This window comes from Hippoglossus stenolepis, chromosome 10 (genome assembly GCF_022539355.2).
Source record: "Hippoglossus stenolepis isolate QCI-W04-F060 chromosome 10, HSTE1.2, whole genome shotgun sequence".
NCBI classification, from domain to species: Eukaryota; Metazoa; Chordata; class Actinopteri; order Pleuronectiformes; family Pleuronectidae; genus Hippoglossus; species Hippoglossus stenolepis.
The window spans coordinates 22,907,788-22,928,749 of NC_061492.1; the positions used below are offsets into that span (position 1 = coordinate 22,907,788).

The 20,962-nt window shown below is 39.9% G+C and overlaps 2 protein-coding genes and 1 long non-coding RNA gene across 3 annotated transcripts; 2 read left to right on the plus strand and 1 right to left on the minus strand.

Moving 5' to 3' along the window:
- Positions 1 to 578: 578 nt before the first annotated feature.
- LOC118116073 (histone H4) lies at positions 579 to 971 on the minus strand. Its single transcript, XM_035167385.2, has one exon. The coding sequence runs from the start codon at positions 939 to 941 to the stop codon at positions 630 to 632; it is 312 nt and encodes a 103-aa protein (XP_035023276.1). The 5' UTR covers positions 942 to 971; the 3' UTR covers positions 579 to 629.
- Positions 972 to 2,467: 1,496 nt separating this feature from the next.
- LOC118116094 lies at positions 2,468 to 3,477 on the plus strand. Its single transcript, XR_004697631.2, has 3 exons — positions 2,468 to 2,658; positions 3,128 to 3,190; positions 3,414 to 3,477. It is a non-coding gene; the product is annotated as an uncharacterized LOC118116094 (long non-coding RNA).
- A 7,631-nt stretch (positions 3,478 to 11,108) lies between these two features.
- LOC118116009 (basement membrane-specific heparan sulfate proteoglycan core protein-like) lies at positions 11,109 to 20,920 on the plus strand. The gene is made up of 18 exons (XM_035167310.2): positions 11,109 to 11,177; positions 11,841 to 11,876; positions 12,052 to 12,318; positions 13,298 to 13,567; positions 13,673 to 13,963; positions 14,607 to 14,879; positions 15,513 to 15,788; positions 16,378 to 16,740; positions 17,267 to 17,524; positions 18,185 to 18,430; positions 18,801 to 18,908; positions 19,032 to 19,047; positions 19,140 to 19,231; positions 19,356 to 19,400; positions 19,695 to 19,757; positions 20,541 to 20,556; positions 20,649 to 20,740; positions 20,865 to 20,920. Exons 1-18 carry the CDS (start codon positions 11,141 to 11,143, stop codon positions 20,918 to 20,920), a joined length of 2,805 nt encoding a protein of 934 aa, XP_035023201.2. The 5' UTR covers positions 11,109 to 11,140.
- The last annotated feature ends 42 nt before the right edge of the window (positions 20,921 to 20,962 follow it).

Below are 20,962 nucleotides of genomic sequence, written 5' to 3' on the forward strand. Positions count from 1 at the left end.
TGTAAATGTGGATATGATTGATGGAGGCAGGAGGAAAGTGTTGTATTTATGGATATTTAAGGTGGAAAAATCAAGTCAAATCAAATTAAAAAGGGAAAAAACATTTCATGCAGGTGCTTAACTGTGTTTATATATTAATGATGACTAATGTAAGTTAAGTTCATTCCTGCGTTTATGGGAATTGACAATTTTTATTAGAATATTTACTGTTTAGTTATTTACATATGTATGTTTACACGTAAATAGCTTCATATGAACAGTAACGATGTGTTGAATCTGCCTCTGTAGTTCTTTCACCTCAGTCTGTGGCCTCCTGGCTTCTCCTTGTTAGTTCAGTCACAGTGAGAAGCAGGAAGTGTGAGTGGTTGATGATCAGTGTGGAGAACAGTAAAGTGCAGCTTCACTAAGTCAGTCTCCATCCTGGAGTTTCTCCACGTTAAGTGATTCAACTACCCCACATTGAACCCTCACGTTACACCGTCAGAGTTCTATCGATTTACAGACGTTGTTTGATTGTTGTACTCTGGAAGAACGAGTGATTAGTGTTGAGCAGAGGATGTGAGCTCTCATTGACTCAGTGTGTGGCTCTTAAAAGAGCCGTTGTGTTGTTGAGCTGTTGTAAAGTGAGTTTATCCACCGAAGCCGTACAGAGTGCGGCCCTGTCTCTTCAGAGCATACACCACGTCCATGGCGGTCACGGTCTTCCTCTTGGCGTGCTCGGTGTAGGTGACAGCATCGCGGATCACATTCTCCAGGAAAACCTTCAACACGCCGCGGGTCTCCTCGTAGATCAGACCGGAGATACGCTTCACTCCGCCACGGCGAGCCAGGCGGCGGATGGCGGGCTTGGTAATTCCCTGGATGTTATCACGGAGAACTTTGCGGTGACGCTTTGCGCCTCCTTTACCGAGCCCTTTTCCTCCCTTTCCTCGTCCAGACATTTCTCTTCAGTAAGATGAGATCTAGTGAATAGAGTGTTCCGCGGGAACCACAGCTATTCATAGCCTGACTGAGGACCTGATAGAAGACAGAGGCGGCCGTCTTCCTCCTCTGTGGATCCTCATGGCCGCTGAATATAAACTCTATGGTGCGCTAGCGCCTCCACAGGTTTGGATGTATTCTGACTCTGGGTGTTGATGTGTTGTAAGGTGTTACAGTGAAAACTAAACTTGTCGCCTAATTTCAGTTTTTACATCGTTAATCTTAAGTAAACTTTACTGAATTTGTCATTCGTGTGTGAACATGCAGAATAATGTATTTGTCTGTCACATGAAATAAATAATAGTTTGTGTAACTTTACTAAAATAGACAGTCACATAGAAAACCTGAGGCTGATGTCCACCACCTATTTCCTAAGCTAAAGTTGTTAGGTTTCTGTTAATATGTGCCCTTATACTGAAGTCTATGCTTTATTATGATATAACTGGAGAGTGCGCAATAAAGTGAATCACTTCCGGTTCAAGTAAACACAGATGACGGCTGTGTGTATTTTTCCTCCGTGGAATATGGATATTGGTGCCCGGTTCTTCTTCCCTTAATGATGACAACACCAACAGGTTATGGGCCCAGGAGGTAAGTTGGAGGCCGATGGAACCGTTTATGTTTTGATGGAGATGAGAAGAATTACAGGTTATGGGAAACAAAGTTTTTGTGCCACATGGGACTGCTCGGACTGAAAGCGACCATCTTAGATGAGCCCAGTGAGGAAGACGAAGGCAGCGATGATGGTGAGAGAAATTAAGAAGCTTACACCGAATCGATACAGTTTCAAGATGATAAGAGTCTTTCCTTGATAATGAGAGAGCCAGCGGACAACAGGAAAAAGGCGCTACAGATGCTGAGGGAGCATTACGCAGGAGAAGGGAAACCTCGCGTGAGTAGGCACTGGAGCAACTTTCGCCAAGGGTGTAACCAGCTCATACACAAGAATGGTACAAAATTTGCAATTAAATAGCACGATAGACTTTACTATCTAAACACTGAAAATTATATGACTGATGATGATGTATGTTATGGGTGTTATGATATTCAAACTTGGCACGAAATACTCAGTCATTGCAACTATGATGATGTGTCACAACTTGCGAAGGTAACAGAGGGAATGACAATCAAGGGCAAGGTTGAAAAGTCTTACCTGAACTGTTGTGTTGGTACAGGAATTCAAAGAGTGAGAGCTGCTCTTGTTCATTTCATTTAAATCAAACTTATTCAAAACTATTGTCACGATAGTCATGGAGCAGAGGCTGAAAAATAAAATCATGTAACATGATCATTATGGTATTTTTCACAGATCTGTGTTGTGACAGGTTGGTTCCACTCTCTCTTGTTTCATTTTCAACAAAACAGCAATATTTACTTTTTCTTTTTCATTCACTTCTGATTGTTTGACTGTTTCAGGCTCAGCCAGTCTCTGAGAATCAATCAGAGCTCAGACCCAACTGTCCACCACAATGAAAACCAACTGCAAGTGTCCTTGTCTCTTCTCCATGATCAGCCTTCCTTCTCATACTGAATGCCTTCACAGCTATTTCTAAGTTGTTGCTTTTAAGAAGAATCTAGTCACAAAGTTTCCAATTACATTTCATGTTGATTTGATTTTTTATTGACTCGTAGGTGACAACTGCATCTATGAATCAATCAGAGGAAACACGGAGGAAGGTACTATATAAAATGTGCCTCCTGCAGAGAAGTCTGAAATGAAAAACCTTCTGATTTCAGGTGGACGGGCAGATGAGTACAGAAATGTCCAACACAATGTCATGACATCAATACACACGCGTGGTTTTCCAACATCTCATTTTAGTCACATGGTCCCAAAGACAGACATTTGGACTTTTCAGTTGAGTCTGAAGCAGAGTTACAGGTGGAAAGGTGCCTCAGACCAGGCTCCAGACCAATGCACCAGAATGTAGTCAGACCCAGATCAAACTGAACCATGGATCGGTTTTGCTGCGCCCATATAATGTTTGAACAAAAAGGACGTTCATTTGCATTGGAACACGTGTGGAGCACCTGAAGCTGGTGATGCTGGTTGTAATAGAGATATTAGAGTGGCAACGAAATCAACTAAATGAATAAAACAGTGGTTCTAAACCTTTTCAAGTCGTTTTCTGTCTGATCTTTACAGGAACCCGAGGTGATCCAGAGGAGAGGTCTGACTACGTTAATGAAAATCCACATTCAGCTTCAGGTACAAATATTAACAACTGGCTGTTAAGCTACTGGCTCATGTGCATTTGAAATAAACCTCAACTGAAACTCCATCATATCATTATTAAATAGTTCTTGTATGATAAGTATGCAGTTCAGTTGGTGTCCTTTGTGTAAAACTATGAACAGCCTTGATCATGTTGTAGGGTTGAAGTTTCAAGTGTGTATTTCAGAAATTTGCAGTTATTGTCACTTTGTTTTAGGACCACTATGAATGGTGCATCCTCGAGAAAACAAAAACACGAAAATCAACATTCATCTGTTGGGACACGGTATTTGTGTACTACACTTCGGCCTACATGGGTAGTCAAAAGCCTGAAGCCGCATGTCCCTTTGTCTGGAGAAAACCAGACCCTCCAGAATGTCACACAGAGGTGTGAAAACCCCCCAGGGACACAAGTTTCAACTCCTATTGGTCACTCTGGGCCCCATGACCTGTGAGGTCAACGGGCCAATATAAGGCCTGTTCCCCCTCTCTTCTATCTCTTTCTACAATCCTTCCGAGGGGAGAAGGCTGACCAGCCTCTTCCCATTCACCTCTTGGAGAGGAGCACACCGCTCCTTCCATGAATCCTCTCAGAGGAGAAAGGCGATGGTCCAGCTCACTCTTTCAACTCAAATCAACTTCATGGAGGAGAGTTGCAGCTTCCAGCTCATCTCACCAAGGAAACCTCCTCGCAAGCTCTACCAACCTCTAAGCAGCGACGCGATGTCCTGCAGGAGAACTTCAAACAGCAACTGAGCTGCACAGCTCAACAGAACCACGAAGACAGGAGCCACACAAACCAGCAAGACGACTTCACAGAACAGCGAACTGCACAGCAACTCTTTTTCCCCTTCCACGGACGGGTAACACAACTGGGCTTAATAATCATACTAGGCTAAGCAAAGACTGTTTATTCGATTCTGTGTGATGTTTATAAGTTTGATTTGTGTTGTGATATTTTGGTTATAAGTTATTCGAAGGTTAAAGTTTGTTATGCTCTTCACAGTCTTTCTTTGCATTTCACTCTACACTCTTTCTCTAACTTGGCACAAACACACACACAGACACACGCATAACTCTTCACCTAATTAGCTCTGACCCCCGCTACATGTCGTAAACATTCCAATAGGGGGGGAAGGGTGTTATCTCTTTGGCCAGCCGCCATTTTGGAAGCACGCTGACTCACACAGACACACACGCATACTCACATACCTATCTTTGTTTAGTAAGTACACCGTTAGTAATTTGTGTTTTTATACTTTATTATATTCATAATAAATGTTTTTCTTTCACAAATCATTTTTCATTAATGTTGCATAAGTAAGTACACCGTTAGTAATTTGTGTTTTTATACTTTATTATATTCATAATAAATGTTTTTCTTTCACAAATGTTTTTTCATTAATGTTGCATAAGTGAATTTTGCCAACCTCTACACTGTCAAGAACTCCATATCCTTCAATTTAGCTAACTATCTATATGGTAATTTTTGGTTATAGTTATTAATTTAATTGTTAATCAGACTTCCAAATTTGTAGTTAGTACTTTTATGAGACTTAATCAATAAATTGGCTATCTTTTCCCTTCCTTTGAAGGGTGGTGCCCCGAGGTAACTTTAATCAATTAAAGTTATAATTTAATATTAATATTTTAAATATTAATATTCAATATTTTATTTTGATAACCAAATTTATTGAATGCCGAAAGGCACACCATTTTATGGTATCACGTTGAATGCATTATTGCACAACACATCCTTAAATAAGACCATCAGTGTCTGTATATAAAGACAATCAGCGTCTGTATATAAAGACAATCAGCGTCTGTATATAAAGACGATCAGTGACTGTATATGAAGACCATCAGTGACTGTATATAAAGACCATCAGTGACTGTATATAAAGACAATCAGCGTCTGTATATAAAGACAATCAGCGTCTGTATATAAAGACCATCAGTGAGAGTATATAAAGACCATCAGTGACTGTATATGAAGACCATCAGTGACTGTATATAAAGACAACCAGCGTCTGTAAATAAAGACAAGCAGCGTCTGTATATAAAGACCATCAGTGACTGTATATAAAGACCATCTGTGACTGTATATAAAGACCATCTGTGACTGTATATGTAGACAATCAGCGTCTGTATATAAAGATGATCAGTGACTGTATATAAAGACCATCAGTGACTGTATATAAAGACCATCAGTGACTGTATATAAAGACAACCAGCGTCTGTATATAAAGATGATCAGTGACTGTATATAAAGACCATCAGTGACTGTATATAAATGTAGTGGTCAAAAGTTTAGTGCGACAGTTGAATGCCAATCGAGTTCACCACATATATCCAGAATAAACGGGACGGGAGGCTGATGATTCCAGAAATAGACAATTTATTCAAGTTGGACAAAGGATTTAAAAAGACTGATCAAACAGCACAGGATCATGTGCAATGTAGGGAGTACTGGCCTATACTTGATATAAATAACAGATTAAAAAGAGAGAAATTAAAGGCTCCAGACCCAATTTAACAAAGCTAAAATATCATGCATAAAACAAACAGCACACTTTAAGAATCCCAATACTGGTGTGATTGCACCAGTGGATTATCACTGCAAGCGATATTATACACTGAAATAACAGAAGAGGGCCTCTAGTTTACAGAGCCAATAACTCACCAATATTCAAGCCATTAAACCAGGATTGCACAGTACCCGTCAACCATATTGCACATTACCCATAGAACAAAGAACAAAATAAAATGAACAAAGAAACCAGAAATCAAACCAATTAATCAGAAAGAAACTAAATCTAAACAAGGCCAAATAATCTAAATTAAATCTAAATGTGGGAAAAAACAGTGACCGTAAATATTCTGCCTGAAGGCAGCCCTATGAAACAAACATGTCATATTAGGTCACACAATTATTAAACAAGTTTATCAAAATGTTTAAAAACATTTACAAATATAAAACACATCGTTATGCCATACCTTCAATTAATTTAAATAAAGCAGAGACCCACGCCGTCCTTATTGTCGTGATGACAAGTACTAAAACAGGAAAGGACAATTACACTTAAAGGGGACATAGCATGCAAATTCCACTTTGTTAGTGCTTCTACAGGTTAATGTGGGTATCTGGCATGTCTACCAACCCAAAAACTCTGGGGAAAAAACACTCGCGCGTTTTGTTATAGTTCCTCTAAGTCAGAAACGTCATGCTTGAGCGACTCGATTGCGCTTCCTGGGTTTTGTGTCGTAACAAGGAACTGGAAGTCTCCCTACATGGTCTTTATATCGTTTAAAATCATGGGGGGAGAGGGGGGAGCTGGCTCATTAGCATTTAAAGGAACAGGCACTCAAAACAGGTCACTCTGTGGAGGGCTGTTTTATACAGGGTAAAAAGGGTGCTGTTTTATATGATCCTTGTGGTATTTTGACCAAAGTATGTTACAGACATTTCATTAAGACCCCAAGGAACCATATCAACTTGTGGTAAAATGGGCATGCTATGTCCCCTTTAATGTCACAGACACAATAGTATAGACTCTGGATAAATGTTGCGGCGCATTACTTACAAGTATCGTTCCCATTAGTTTGTGTGTACACGCTGACTGGAGATTATTACTGCGTGCCTGTATGGCGACGCTGATCCCGTCACACACACACACACACACACACACACACACACACACACACACACACACACCACACCACACACACACACAACACACACACACACACACACACACACACACACACACACACACACACACACACACAGCTGTACGCTGGGCTCGCAACAAACAATTGGCGTCCACACCTGCTGCGCCCACGCTACACTTCCTCACAGGACCGGCAGTGCAGAGAGAGAGAGAGAGAGAGAGGGAGACTACGGGGTCCCTAAATAAACTTCGCCAACTCCCCTCATCCTATAGGCATCGCCGTCCTGTCAGGTTAATTAGAGCTGTGATTTTATATCTACAATGACATGTAAGCATAACTGGTAAAGTAACACTGCTAAAACTATCCTGTTTTAGCTAAAGCTTTTTATTAAGGATTGACCCCATTACATAAAGACCATCAGTGACTGTATATAAAGACCATCAGTGACTGTATATAAAGACAACCAGCGTCTGTATATAAAGATGATCAGTGACTGTATATAAATGTAAATGAGAAAGGGAGAGAAACAGAGGAGTGAGATGGAGAAAGGGAGAGAAACAGAGGAGTGAGACGGAGAAAGGGAGAGAAACAGACGAACAAAGTGGGGGAGTGGGATATAAGAGGGGAAGAAAGTGATTCTAAAACTGTTCAATTGTTAAGATGTGTTGAGATTTATTATCTGTAAAATTGGTTGAGACTTTTGAGTCAAGATGTGAAACAGAAAAAGGGAAATTCAAGCTTTTGCTCCATTTATTTTATTTTTCTGAAGTTAAGCCCTTTATTTGAACATGCACAATTTTCACATTTTATTTATTTTCTCTTATTTTGAAATGCAGCCCTACTTTTATTTAGTTAATGAGGGAACATTATACATATCTGCAATCATACATATATGTTCAGTTCTATGTTACGTGATAATAAATATTGTCAAAAAGTTTTTGAATCGTACTGAATTCAGGAAACAGTCAGGTATTTAGTACATGCAGATGTTGATACAACTACTAGGCTACTTAAATATATATCACACTAAATAGTTAGACATTATGATCTTCTGGACCTTTGCTTCAAGAAATGTTCTCTTACTGGACCTCTTTAAATTTTAGTTGAATACCCCTGCTGTATATAAAGACCATCAGTGACTGTATATACAGACAACCAGCGTCTGTATATAAAGACTTGCTCCAACATTTTCTTCACCAACAGCTTCCCTGGTTCTGTTTTCACGCAGCATCATTGGCTGTGACCCGTGTGGTGACAGATGAAATGATTCGTCGGAGTTTCAGTTTCTCATGTTGCAGAAAGACCGAGTCACCAGCCGCACATTTGATCAGGTGAGCCAGGGGCCCGACCTCAGGTCCAACCTCCGACATGAGCTCAGTTCTGTGGTTTGTCAACCCGACCAGCCGACATCTTTCTGCAGTCCATCCAGATCCTCACAAAACCACCCAAAACCCAGCTGCTCTGTCAGTCGCCACGATTCAACAGCAGCAGCCAACAGCAGTCACCGTCCATCTGCCAACTTAGCCCAGAGCAAGTGTCCGAAACCTGGCGCCCAAAGGCAAAACGCCATCCAGGCCCCGCCCCCTTGATCCATAGACCTCGTCGTAACAACAGCAGCCCGGAACTTTCCTGTCTGTTGTCCCGTTCAGAGACAAATCCACATGTAGACTTCGCCAGGCTCAAGTGCAGACATCCTGCAGTGTTGCCTCCATCGACCCTGTCTAATCACCATGAAGCTTACGTGAAGCTGTAAAAGATTCAGTCCCGAGTTTATTAAACCAAACTTATCTTTGTACGTAAAGTGAAGGTTTGTGAACCGTTTTTAAAAGTCTACTGAAACAAGGCAAGACATTTTTTTGCTGTTTTGAGCAAACATGATATTTCATCATTTATAACCTCACTAATCTTCAGAGGGGCTATTGTTTGGGTGTTTGCCTGTTTCTAGCTTTTGCTAAACTAAGCTAAGCTTAAATAAACTAACCACTTCTGTCAGTCAAACAGTAGGGGGTGGGACTATTTCCCATCTGGATTATGGAGAAAACACACAGATCATCATCGTTTCACCTTCGAGGTTGATTTTCTGTCGGTGATGGAGGATTTTAACGACTAGTGTAATGTGTCCAAAACTAAAGACACGATAATCCACTTCAGGAAGTAGCCTCCACCGATTCCCTCTGTTTTTATTCATGGCCGAGCTGTTGAAGTTGTCCATCAAATATCTGGGAACAACAATCGAAAACAAACTCACATTTGAAGCCGACACTGATGCTGTTTGTGCAAAGGTCCACCAGCGATAAACGTCTTTCACAAGGGGAGAAGTTTTAATGTGGATTCTGCTCACAGATCTATAGAATCTAACCAAGATGAAAGACTTTGAGACGTAAGAACTCATTCGTCCCTGCGACCGTCTGCCTCATTAAAGCATCATGTGATCTACAGGCCCTTATGTATATGTGCGTTGTGTGTATAGAATTATTACTTTCCTTTATTCTCTGCTGGCTGTAACACAAACGGACTCTTGGGGATAATAAAGTTTATCTTGACCTGCTGCTTCACTCTATTTTATGTGATGTCATTATCTCGACTTTCTCTGACGTCCAGCAGGTTGTTTGTTTTATTCCCATGATCTCTTACTTTTCCTCTGTGTGTGAAATCATCCACTTTTATTCTGCACTTTCACCTTTTTGCCATTTATTGCAAAAGGTCTTAAATCCATGATGCCATGAACACACACAGAACCACTAACACACTGGTGCATGAAGGGATTTTTCATGTGCACAGTATTTCACATGAAATGTGAAGCTGGCATCTGCAACACGTTTTACACATTTCCATAGAAGCACATTTCTTTATTTCTTCACAACTTTTCATATTCATGATTTGTTACAATGAGATTTCTGGGGTTTATTTACTTGAATATGCTTTGTACTGGTGATAAAGTGTTTGTGTACAGTTTATGATTTTACCTTTTTATTGTACTTTTATGATTCATTTATATATCAATGTGTAGAGTAACACAACTGAACGAAATGCAATGAGACAATGTCCGGTTGACTCTAGTTTATTTACCCATTAAACATGGAACCTTAGCCATCATCGTAACAATTGTAGTTTGGGTAAAAGTAAATGTGATAAATTAAAACTACTGCTGCACGTGGTTCTTGTTATGTTCTTATTCACACTGTGTGATTGAAGGTGATCACCAGCATTTCAGACATCATAGATACATGCTCTTTAAAAGTCTGCATTTTAAGCAGCAATCTTCATGCAGAGCATCTAGAGTCAGAGGACGGATCCTGAAAAGACTCAATATATTGATATATTATCTTCTGATCTCCATGAAAGCCGTCGCTACCTCCACCCAGGAGCTCATGTTCTCACCCATGTCCATTGTTGTGTTCGTTGGTTTATCAGCAGGATTACACAAAAACTACTGAACTAATATCCACAAAACTTGGCAGAAGGATGGAACCAAGAACCCAATGAGTTTGGTGCAGAAACGGACAAAGGGGCAGGTAGTTTTTCACTTTGTTTAAAATGAACATTTTGGACTTTTCCACCAGTTTCCCAGTGAATGATTCACATTTAGAGAACTGATATATTAGTGTTTGCAGATTGATTGAACTGGACTGTCGGGGCTCGGCGGAGGCACTCAGAGGTAAATTCTACATCTTGTGTCATTCTAGTGTTTATGAATTAAGTCAACACACAAATGTCAGATTATTTGCTTGCCTGTAAATCAGTGATAATATAGACGTCTTTGGAATTAGAATTAGAATTAAAGGAAACATGTTGCGTGCTGTAGTTTTAACAGCTGATTGCATGTTTCCCGTCAGGCAACATTGTTTCCTGTCATCAAAAAGTCAAAGACATCTTCCACATCATGAAATGATCATAATCTACAAAGATACTTTACACTGAAGACATATTTGAGGGAATACTACATTTTCTTTTTTACTGTATTAAATTACCATCATTGCTATCCCCATTATTTCAGATATATAATTCAAAATGTTCAGTAACTATAACGACGACAGTTCTGTCTCGTGCAGGGACGTTTGGTGATTTATATCACGGTGGCTCGACAGCAACAGAAACATATTAAAATGCAAGCAACCTCAGTGTTGGGGTGTGAGTTTCCTGTGAAGAAGGAAACTGACTCAGGAAACAGAAGTGCACGAACACCTTCCTCTCTCATATTGATAAGAGATGTGTTCCACTGATTCTCTACCTGTCTTGAAGTGTGTTTGAGTGGCGCTGCTGGATGGGACCATGGGGCACTCTTTGCTCGGTGTGCTGTCGTTATTCTGTGAGTACATCAGTAACTTTTATTCTATGAATGCAAAGTGTTTATTAGATGTTTGTCCAACCACAGCAACGGCCGCTGAAACTGAAATGTCATTATCTATTTGCAGAAGTAACTAGCCGCATGTATTCTGTTACACGCACTTAAATAACCTTTATTTGAGACTAAATTGTGATTGTTGGAGAACCGTTAGAAAGTGGAAATTATATTTTCTTTAAATTTATTATTTGATGCCCGACACATGAAAAAAGACCAATTTTATACCTGATTCATTGATTTATTTGCCAAAAGATAATTTGATATAAGAAAAGTTGATTTAGAAACAAATCAAACATTGTGATGTTCTAATGGGAATTATAGACTTTAAAGTTACAGGCTGTGAATATTGTCCCGATGATTATCAGAGAAACAATCATCTAATCCACATGAATTCAAATAAATGGATCAAAGACAGTAGATCACTGATATTTTAACTTCTTTTATTCATTGAGTTTTTGGTTCTCAAGCCATTTCATACTTTTGTACAATTTCTTTGATGGGTAGTTTTAATACTACTGCTCATACTCGCTTTTACAATATAACAGTACTTACTAATAGACTTATTACTAGAGTCTGTACTGTGTTTGATTATTTACCAGGTTTAATAATGTCCAATGTTTCTTTCAGTGCTGAATACACTCCTCTCCTGTGGACACACTGAATGTGAGTCCGCTCTTTTCTTTATTGCTATCTATCTTTATTAATATGGATATTACATCCCATTTTTCTTTGTGTATGTTGTTACTAAGATTAGTGAGTATATATGAACTGCAAACTTATAGAACAAAACTCTGGTTGGTATTTCCTCTAACTATGTTCTGTTTGTGCGGGGGGGTAGATGCTGAGCTGACCTTTGAACCCAACTCAACCACTCTATATTCTGGGGAGCACGTTAATTTCACGTGTCACATGAGAGAAGCAAATGTCAGTGAGTGGTATTATGAATTCACGTGGAACGACAAACCACTCGTCTCCATCCCTTCAACGAACGTCCTCAGGATTCCAGAGCTAACGCCAGACAGGAACGGGGATTATCAGTGCATTGCTCACCATAACAGCTCAGAAGAGAACAAACGGAGCAATAGGGCCACTCTTTCTGTATCAGGTGAGATATCCAGAATCATTGTCACCGCTGGGAAGTTCACCCACAGACATGTTGAGATACAGCATAAAGAGAAATACAAGTAAAGCAGTTCACAATAAATGGGACAGTAGAAACATGAAGCTTATTTTCCACATGGTGTCGACAACCGGACCAATCCACGTTTCTTCTTCTAAATAAATGCGTCGTTCAGTCTCCACAGTCAAAGCTGAAATACCTGATCTCAGTTCCTTACGTCGACCTTTCACACTGACAGAAATTCAATCATATCATTCACTCACTTAAGTTTAGGTTTTTGTTTGACATAGACATTATAAAAACATTGGAGGAGCAGAGAACAACTGATGCAGACTGTGTATACTCAATTATATATGATGAAAATATACATTTTATACTACATGTACTAAATTATAAAATAATCATGATTGATTTCTAATTAATTATAAAGATATTATTAGTTGTTATTTTAATTGATATATACTACATACTGAACATAAACAATTTAATAATGAATTGATCTCTAATTAATTACGAAAATATAGATTTTTGCTATTTTAATGGATTTATACTACATATACTGAATTATTTAATTTGATCATGAATTGATTCCTAATGGAATTATTATTTTATCCATGTGTACTATATAACTACATATACTTAATTATAAAATAATCATGACTTGATTACTAATTATTAATGAAGATATTATGTTTTACTATGTTAATGATTTAGACTACATATACAGAATTATAAAATAATGATGAATTGATTCCTAATCAACATTGAAAATATATATTTTAAAATTTTCTTTAATAAATGTATACTACTACAGATGTAAAGATTAATAATGAGTTGTGTCCTAATTAATGATGAAGATATAATTTTTGGCTAATTTAATAGATGCTTCACTACATAAACTGAGTTTCATAAAGTATTAAGGAAGGATTCCTAATTAATGATGTCAATATTCTTTACCAAGCAGCACACAAACCCAGAGCCACAGTGAGAGCATCCAGGACGTCCATACCAGTGGCCGGCACTCTGACTCTGACCTGTTCTGTTGAGGAGTCTGCGGGTTGGAGCTACGACTGGTTCACACGTTCCCCAGACGATGATGAAACCGCCATCGCAACAAATCCTGTGCAAAACTCTATCAGCATCTCACACGGAGGCATCTACTGGTGCAGGGGAAGAAGGACTAACTCAGATTTCTTCTCAGAGAAGAGTCACGTGCATCACATCGAGAAAACCTGTGAGTAGCATGCTTTCATGACTGGCTACGATGAAAACAGAACCAATCAGCAGCAATATTAACCAGTTCTCTCTGTTGGTTTTATATTTGTGTTTGAATGTTCAGTGTCCAACAGAAGCTTTGTCATGCTGCAACACAACTGGACTCAGATATTCAGCGGTGAGACGATCTCTGTCAGGTGTGAGATCCAGGGAGGAGGAGACACCCAGTGGGAATATGAATGGAGGACAACAAGCTCCCACCAACCAGTCACTGGTACAAACACAGCTCCCACACACAGTGAATACAGGCTCGGCACTGCCTCTGTTTTCCACAGTGGAGAGTACTGGTGTAAGGCCAGAGCGGACTTGTATTCCTCAACAGAGTGGAGTGACGCCTTCCAGCTGAGAGTAACACGTAAGTCCAATCATCTTTCAATACCTCCACCGAGGACGTTACGTTTTCACCTCTTTCTATTTGTTTTTCTTGGCAGGATTATGTAAAAACTACTAAACCAATTTCCGCCCCAATCCCCAGATAGCATCTGGGTGTGGACCTAAACTGGTCCACATGTAAAACAGCAAATGTGGCACAAATACCTTAAAACAAACCTGGGTCTTTTTTGGCACACATCAGGTGCTCTAGGCAAAGTGTAATCTGGATGTGGACCTCAAGTGGGCCATGAATGGTGAACATGGCTCAAACAGCACATAACAAATCTGGGCCACCTTTGGCCCTTTTGGTTGACAAACGGTATTGCTACGGCTTATCTGTGGCCCAGCTCTGGCAAACAGCAGTGGACTGCCCAAGTGCCATCATTCCTTGAGGTATGTGGGCTGGATGACAGTGTGACAGTGTGGGCCACATCTGGGCCAAAAGCATTTAGCTATGTGGGGATCAATGAACCTTTTACATTTTGAGATTCATTATTAGACCTTTTTTGTATTACATATTTTACTATCAGAACTTTGCCCTCTACTGAGTGAAATTCTGCTTCATACGCTTTAATCTTTTTTCCCCATTTAATTTGTCTTTCATTTTCTCTCACACACTTTGAAAGCCAATAATCCCAGGCCCAGGCTGACTGCCGATAACACAACCATAACAGGAAAGGGAAGCTTAGCACTGATCTGCTCTGTGGATAACGCGGCTGAGTGGAGATACGACTGGTTCAGAAGAACCTCAGCCTCCTCTGCAGCTCAGATCATAAGATATAATGAAACAGATGATGAAATCAGCATCTCAGAGGAAGGCATCTACAACTGCAGAGGAAGGAGAGGAGACACAACTTTCTTCACAGAGGACAGCAACCTAGTCACAATAGAGAAAAGAGGTAAGAGTCAGTTTAGAAATCCGAAGACTAGTTACCTCCGCTATGGAGGTTATATTTTGTCCCTGTATGTTTCTTTCTTTATTTGTTTGTCAGCAGGATTACGCAAAAACTACTGGATGTATTTCCACGAAACTTGGGACAGAACCAATGAAATTTAGATGGAATCCAAACATCCAGACTTTCTTTAACACGATGTAACTTTAACTGAGCAACAGCGCCCTCTTCAGCCACACGTGCTATTTTTTAATAACTTCTGAGTGTTTTTAACTGATCTACAGTTCAGCTTCACTCTTCAACTGCAGCTGATTGTGACAGTTGAAGCTGTGACTCTCAGTCAGTTCTTCTCACAGGAGATCGAACCCACTCACCAGAGTTACAGAGAACAGACGTTCAGGGAGTGAAGGAGGAAACTTTCTCCATATTAAGGCAGAGAATCATTACATTAACTTGGAAGCTGCTGTTTTAAAGTTAAAAAGTTGCATAGTGTTTTGCTTTAAGATTGTGTGATTCTTTTTTTATTATTTTCTCTGATGAAAAGATGAGAGGACTGGTATCTGTAAAGTTTGGTGGAGGTATGAGCTGTACTGAGTGCCATTCTACTTTCTTCTGTTCTCTGTTTCTATTTGTGATCAGTTTCCCACAAGTCGTCTGTGGCCCTGCAACCTGACTGGTCTCTGATATTCAGCGGTGAGATGATCACTGTCCGCTGTGAGGTCCCTGCAGATGTATTGACTGAGTGGGAGTATGAATGGAGGAAACCCAACTCAAATACTGTTCCAACACGCAATGAATACAGGATTGTCAATGCGTCCTCGTCCGACAGTGGAAACTACAGGTGTTTGGCTAAAGACAAGAAGAACTTGTATAACACAACCGAGTGGAGCGATGTCGTCACATTAATAGTTTCTGGTGAGAAAGACTGAGTTTTGAGAAACTGACAAATGTCTCCTTCAATTTATGTTCATATGCGCTGATAAAAAATAGAATTCAACAAAAAAGTAACGAGGGATGCACCGATTCAAAAGCTGAACATCTTACCGATATTTATCTCATTCAGCCTATTGGCGAGTAAGATGACGTTCACCGATGTTTATATGTTATTCCCATCTGGGAGGAAACAATTGCTGTTCAGAATCCAAGCCAAAATATCCTGGATACAAACGATCTGGGACCAATGTCCTGCCGATACACGACCAATCGTGAGTCAGCCTCAGCTGTCAGTCATGATGTTTCACCCTGTTTTTATAGCATCAAATAACTAATTAAAACCTAACTGATCAGAAACATGAACACGTGAACAAACTAAAATGAAAGAATCCATCGTTGACATATACTGCAGGCAGCCACCAGGGGGCGATTGTTATAATTTGGCTTCACTTTTGGGGGCAGTCATGTCGATGGCTGAATGTGTAGCATCCAGAAATTGCATTGCTCCCAAAATGAACATCTCTAGACAAATATGAAGACGTGTTTTTGTTTTGACGATGTTCCGTTTCAGCGGCTGCACCACAACCTGTCGTCACTGTGTCTCCGTCATGGCTGACTCCTGGAGCCTCAGTGACTCTCACCTGTGGGGTTCAACATCCGACTGCAGGATGGAGGTTCTACTGGTACAGAGTTGACCTGATTAGTTCATATGAAGACCCCAGATGTCAACAGACATTTCCAAATTGGATGATGGATATGCACATTCCTGACAAGTACAGTTATGAGCTGCTCCCAGGAAGCAACGGAGGGACTGAACAAAACTCCTACGTCATCCAAGGCCAGACGAAGTCAGCAGGTTATGCATGTCGAGCTGGAAGAGGAGACCCCGTGTTTTACACTGAGTACAGTGAGCCAAAGTGGGTCTGGTCTGGAGGTGAGTTTGTTTCTTTCTCTTGAAGCAGATGTTATCACTTCAGTCGGTCAGTTACTTCGGGAACATTACTTTGGCTGGTTCCTCCAGGTGATTAACTTTTAGAGGTGATAGGTCAAAGGTCAAGACAAATACAGGGTTAGAGAGACAATCTAAAGCTTATATTGATCAGAGAATCATTCCCCAAAATCGAATGTCATATGAATTTATTTTTTGTGTGCATCCTATAGGACTGACCTGAAGTTGATATTATTTATGATCATATGCTCGGACTGACATCATCATGATGTCACTGTGATGTCAACAAACGATGTCGTCCTTCTGACATTTCCTCTGTAAAATGACGCAAAGCCTAAAATGACACCTTTAATCTGGAAACATTACAAATGTATTCTCGTAATATTATGACCTTATTCCCAAAAACAAGACTGTGACTGAGATGGAGTCTCTGCTGATGGCTTCACGTTTTTAATGCTCGACAAATTTAAACCATTAGTTGCTGTTTCACACTTCATGTCACGTTTTTCAGATTCCTATTCATCAGTGTCTCTCACAGTGAGTCCGGACACAGTGCAGCACTACTTTGATGACTTTGTCCATCTGACCTGCGAGGGAAACTCTGATAAGTGGAGATTGTGGAGGTTTTCTGAAGACGAAGTAGGATTGTCAGAGTGCAGCTCTCAGGAGACAATCACAAGGTTCACATGGTCCATGGGAAGACTTCCTTCTGGAGTTTTCTGGTGTGAATTTGGATCAGAGCTCAGCAACGCACTCAACATCACTTCAGGTTGTAGTTTTTCATTGAATCTATTAACACTGTGCATGTTTCCAACATCCCAAAATGTGAGTTAAAGGTAGAGTAACTGAAATTGGGGAACACTGCCTCTCTTCACTGCTCCTTCAGGAGCTGCACCCCCCCATTTACCAAGGTGCATCACATCAAACATGATCTCTGGATGAAATTCACCCTCTTTATTTACACAAACCACACGTTCAACGACCAGAATCAGCTGCGAGAGTGTGTCCGTCTGCCGTTAAACAAGCAGACATTACGTAACTGTGTGGACGCCACAGCCTGCAGCGCGATCCGGAGGCTGTTTCCCTCTCTTTACTCAAGAGGGTGGTCTTTTGGTTTGAGAGCAGGACTTATTGATGTCACATTCAGATTTTGTGATGCTCTCACTCAAAACTCTACACTCACACTCAATTCTACCCTGCTTGAGCTCAGATGTCCTTCTCTTGAAGCCAGGGCTGTGTATTTAAACCAGATGTTTTTCCAGCGCACACACAACATACAGCTCATGGACGTGAGGAGCAGAATTTGACAAAAAGTGCATTGAATGACTTTGGCTCCCCTTTAACATCTAATATTTAGACCTATGCTATTTATTTACGAGCTGAATTATCAGGTTGTTCACACTGTTGATGGTTTTTTAACTATTTACAGTTCCAGATCGTCTTATCCTGGAGAGCCCTGCCCATCCTGTGACTGGGGGACAGTCCGTTACTCTCCGATGCTCATCGTTCAGAAGAAACCTCTATTCCAGCTTCTCTTTCTACAAAAATGGTGGACTCCTCCAAAGTGAAGTCAGCTGGAAACTGGAAATCTCAGCTGTGTCAAAGTCAGATGAAGGTTTCTACAAGTGTGAACATTCAGGAAACTTCTCAGAGGAGAGTTGGATGTCAGTAAAATGTGAGTGTGATCAATATGAGGTAAAAAAGGAGTCTCCAGGTTGAGAAGTAGATTAAAAACTTTTCGACTCATGCAGTATTTTCACTGAGACGGCTTCTAAACACCAGGTCCACTTGGTCAATACACTTATAAAACTTTTTCACATATTTTTTACAGCTGGAAATTTTTTTTTACACATATATACAAAGTATTTCTACAACTACAAACCTTTTTTGCACATATTAATATATTTCTTCAAATACAAAACTTATTCACACAGTTACTTTTTTTCACGTCAAAATGTCTGCTGAAGTGTTGGTTCTATATTTTTCCACGTCATGGATCTGCCTTTGCTCCTCACTGCTCCTCGTCTGATCCCATTATCCTGCAGCACCTCCCTCTACGTCTCCTGTGCCGCTGGTCATTGTGCTGGTTGGTGGCATCACACTGATTCTCTTCCTCTCGCTGCTACTGTTGTGTTGGTACAGGAATTCAAAGAGTGAGAGCTGCTCTTGTTCATTTCATTTAAATCAAACTTATTCCAAACTATTGTCACGATAGTCATGGAGCAGGGGTTGAAAAATAAAATCATGTAACGTGATCATTATTGTCTTTTTCACAGATCTGTGTTGTGACAGGTTGGTTCCACTCTCTCTTGTTTCATCTTCAACAAAACAGCAATACTTTACTTTTTCTTTTTCATTCACTTCTGATTATTTGACTGTTTCAGGCTCAGCCAGTCTCTGAGAACCAATCAGAGCTCAGACCCAACTGTCCACCACAATGAAAACCAACTGCAAGTGTACTCGTCTCTTCTCCACGGTCAGCCTTCCTTCTCGTACTGAATGCCTTCACAGCTATTTCTAAGTTGTTGCTTTTCAGAAGAACCTGGTCACAAAGTTTCCAATTACATTTCATGTTGATTTGATTTTTTATTGACTCGTAGGTGACAACCGCATCTATGAATCAATCAGAGGAAACACGGAGGAAGGTACTGTATAAAATGTGCCTCCTGCAGAGAAGTCCGAAATGAAAAACCTTCTGATTTCAGGTGAATCACCAGAATGTAGTCAGACCCAGATCTAACTGAACCATGGATCGGTTTTGCTGCGCCCATATAATGTTTGAACAAAAAGGGCGTTCATTTGCATTGGAACACGTGTGGAGCACCTGAAGCTGGTGATGCTGGTTGTAATAGAGATATTAGAGTGGCAACGAAATCAACTAAATGAATAAAACAGTGGTTCTCAACCTTTTCAAATCGTTTTCTGTCTGATCTTTACAGGAACCCGAGGTGATCCAGAGGAGAGGTCTGACTACGTTAATGAAAATCCACATTCAGCTTCAGGTACAAATATTAACAACTGGCTGTTAAGCTACTGGCTCATGTGCATTTGAAATAAACCTCAACTGAAACTCCATCATATCATTATTAAATAGTTCTTGTACGATAAGTATGCAGTTCAATTGGTGTCTCAAATTTCAAATCCTTTGTGTAAAACTATGAACAGCCTTGATCATGTTGTAGGGTTGAAGTATCAAGTGTGTATTTTAGAAATTTGCAGTTATTGTCACTTTGTTTCAGGACCACTATGAATGGTGCATCCTCGAGAAAACTAGAACATGAAAATCAACATTCATCCTTAAAGACCTTCACATATTAGACTCACCAGTTTTGTAACAGCTCATTGGAAAGAATGACATGATCTGGATTGAATTTCAGTATAAATGAAAAAAGAAATGCTGTGATATTTGCTTTTGTGTTTACGTTCAATATTTCAATTGGCTGATATGGGCCTTTTAAGATATGCGCCGATATGAAAAGGTTTATTTTACAGGATAAACAATGTACATTATGATTATATTTTACATTGAACATTTTTTTGTCTTAATTCAAGTTCTATATATTCTGTCGTATTTGTGTTTTCTTTCAATTTATCTTTATTTCTTTAAAAAATATTGTTTTACTCAAGCATTATTGCCAATTTTATATATAAGTGGTAGTTTTTTACTCCTTGATATCGGTATCGGCATTGGCCCCTAAAAAAAGCTTATTCTGTATATTAAGAATCATGGAGCAGAGGTTGAAAAATAAAATCATGTAACGTGATCATTATTGTCTTTTTCACAGATCTGTGTTGTGACAGGTTGGTTCAACTCTCTCTTGTTTCATCTTCAACAAAACAGCAATACTTTACTTTTTCTTTTTCATTCACTTCTGATCATTTGACTGTTTCAGGCTCAGCCAGTCTCTGAGAACCAATCAGAGCTCAGACCCAACTGTCCACCACGATGAAAACCAACTGCAAGTGTACTCGTCTCTTCTCCACGGTCAGCCTTCCTTCTCGTACTGAATGCCTTCACAGCTATTTCTAAGTTGTTGCTTTTAAGAAGAATCTAGTCACAAAGTTTCCAATTACATTTCATGTTGATTTGATTTTTTATTGACTCGTAGGTGACAACTGCATCTATGAATCAATCAGAGGAAACACGGTGGAAGGTACTATATAAAATGTGCCTCCTGCAGAGAAGTCTGAAATGAAAAACCTTCTG

Bases quoted from the DNA above. Each gene is read 5' to 3' on its own strand.
- LOC118116009 (XM_035167310.2), top strand. From the start codon at position 11,141: ATGGGGCACTCTTTGCTCGGTGTGCTGTCGTTATTCT. The intron at 13,964-14,606 runs GTAAGTCCAATC...ACACTTTGAAAG, and splicing joins CTTCCAGCTGAGAGTAACAC to CCAATAATCCCAGGCCCAGG. The intron at 17,525-18,184 runs GTTGTAGTTTTT...AACTATTTACAG, and splicing joins CGCACTCAACATCACTTCAG to TTCCAGATCGTCTTATCCTG.
- LOC118116073 (XM_035167385.2), bottom strand. From the start codon at position 941: ATGTCTGGACGAGGAAAGGGAGGAAAAGGGCTCGGTAAAGGAGGCGCA.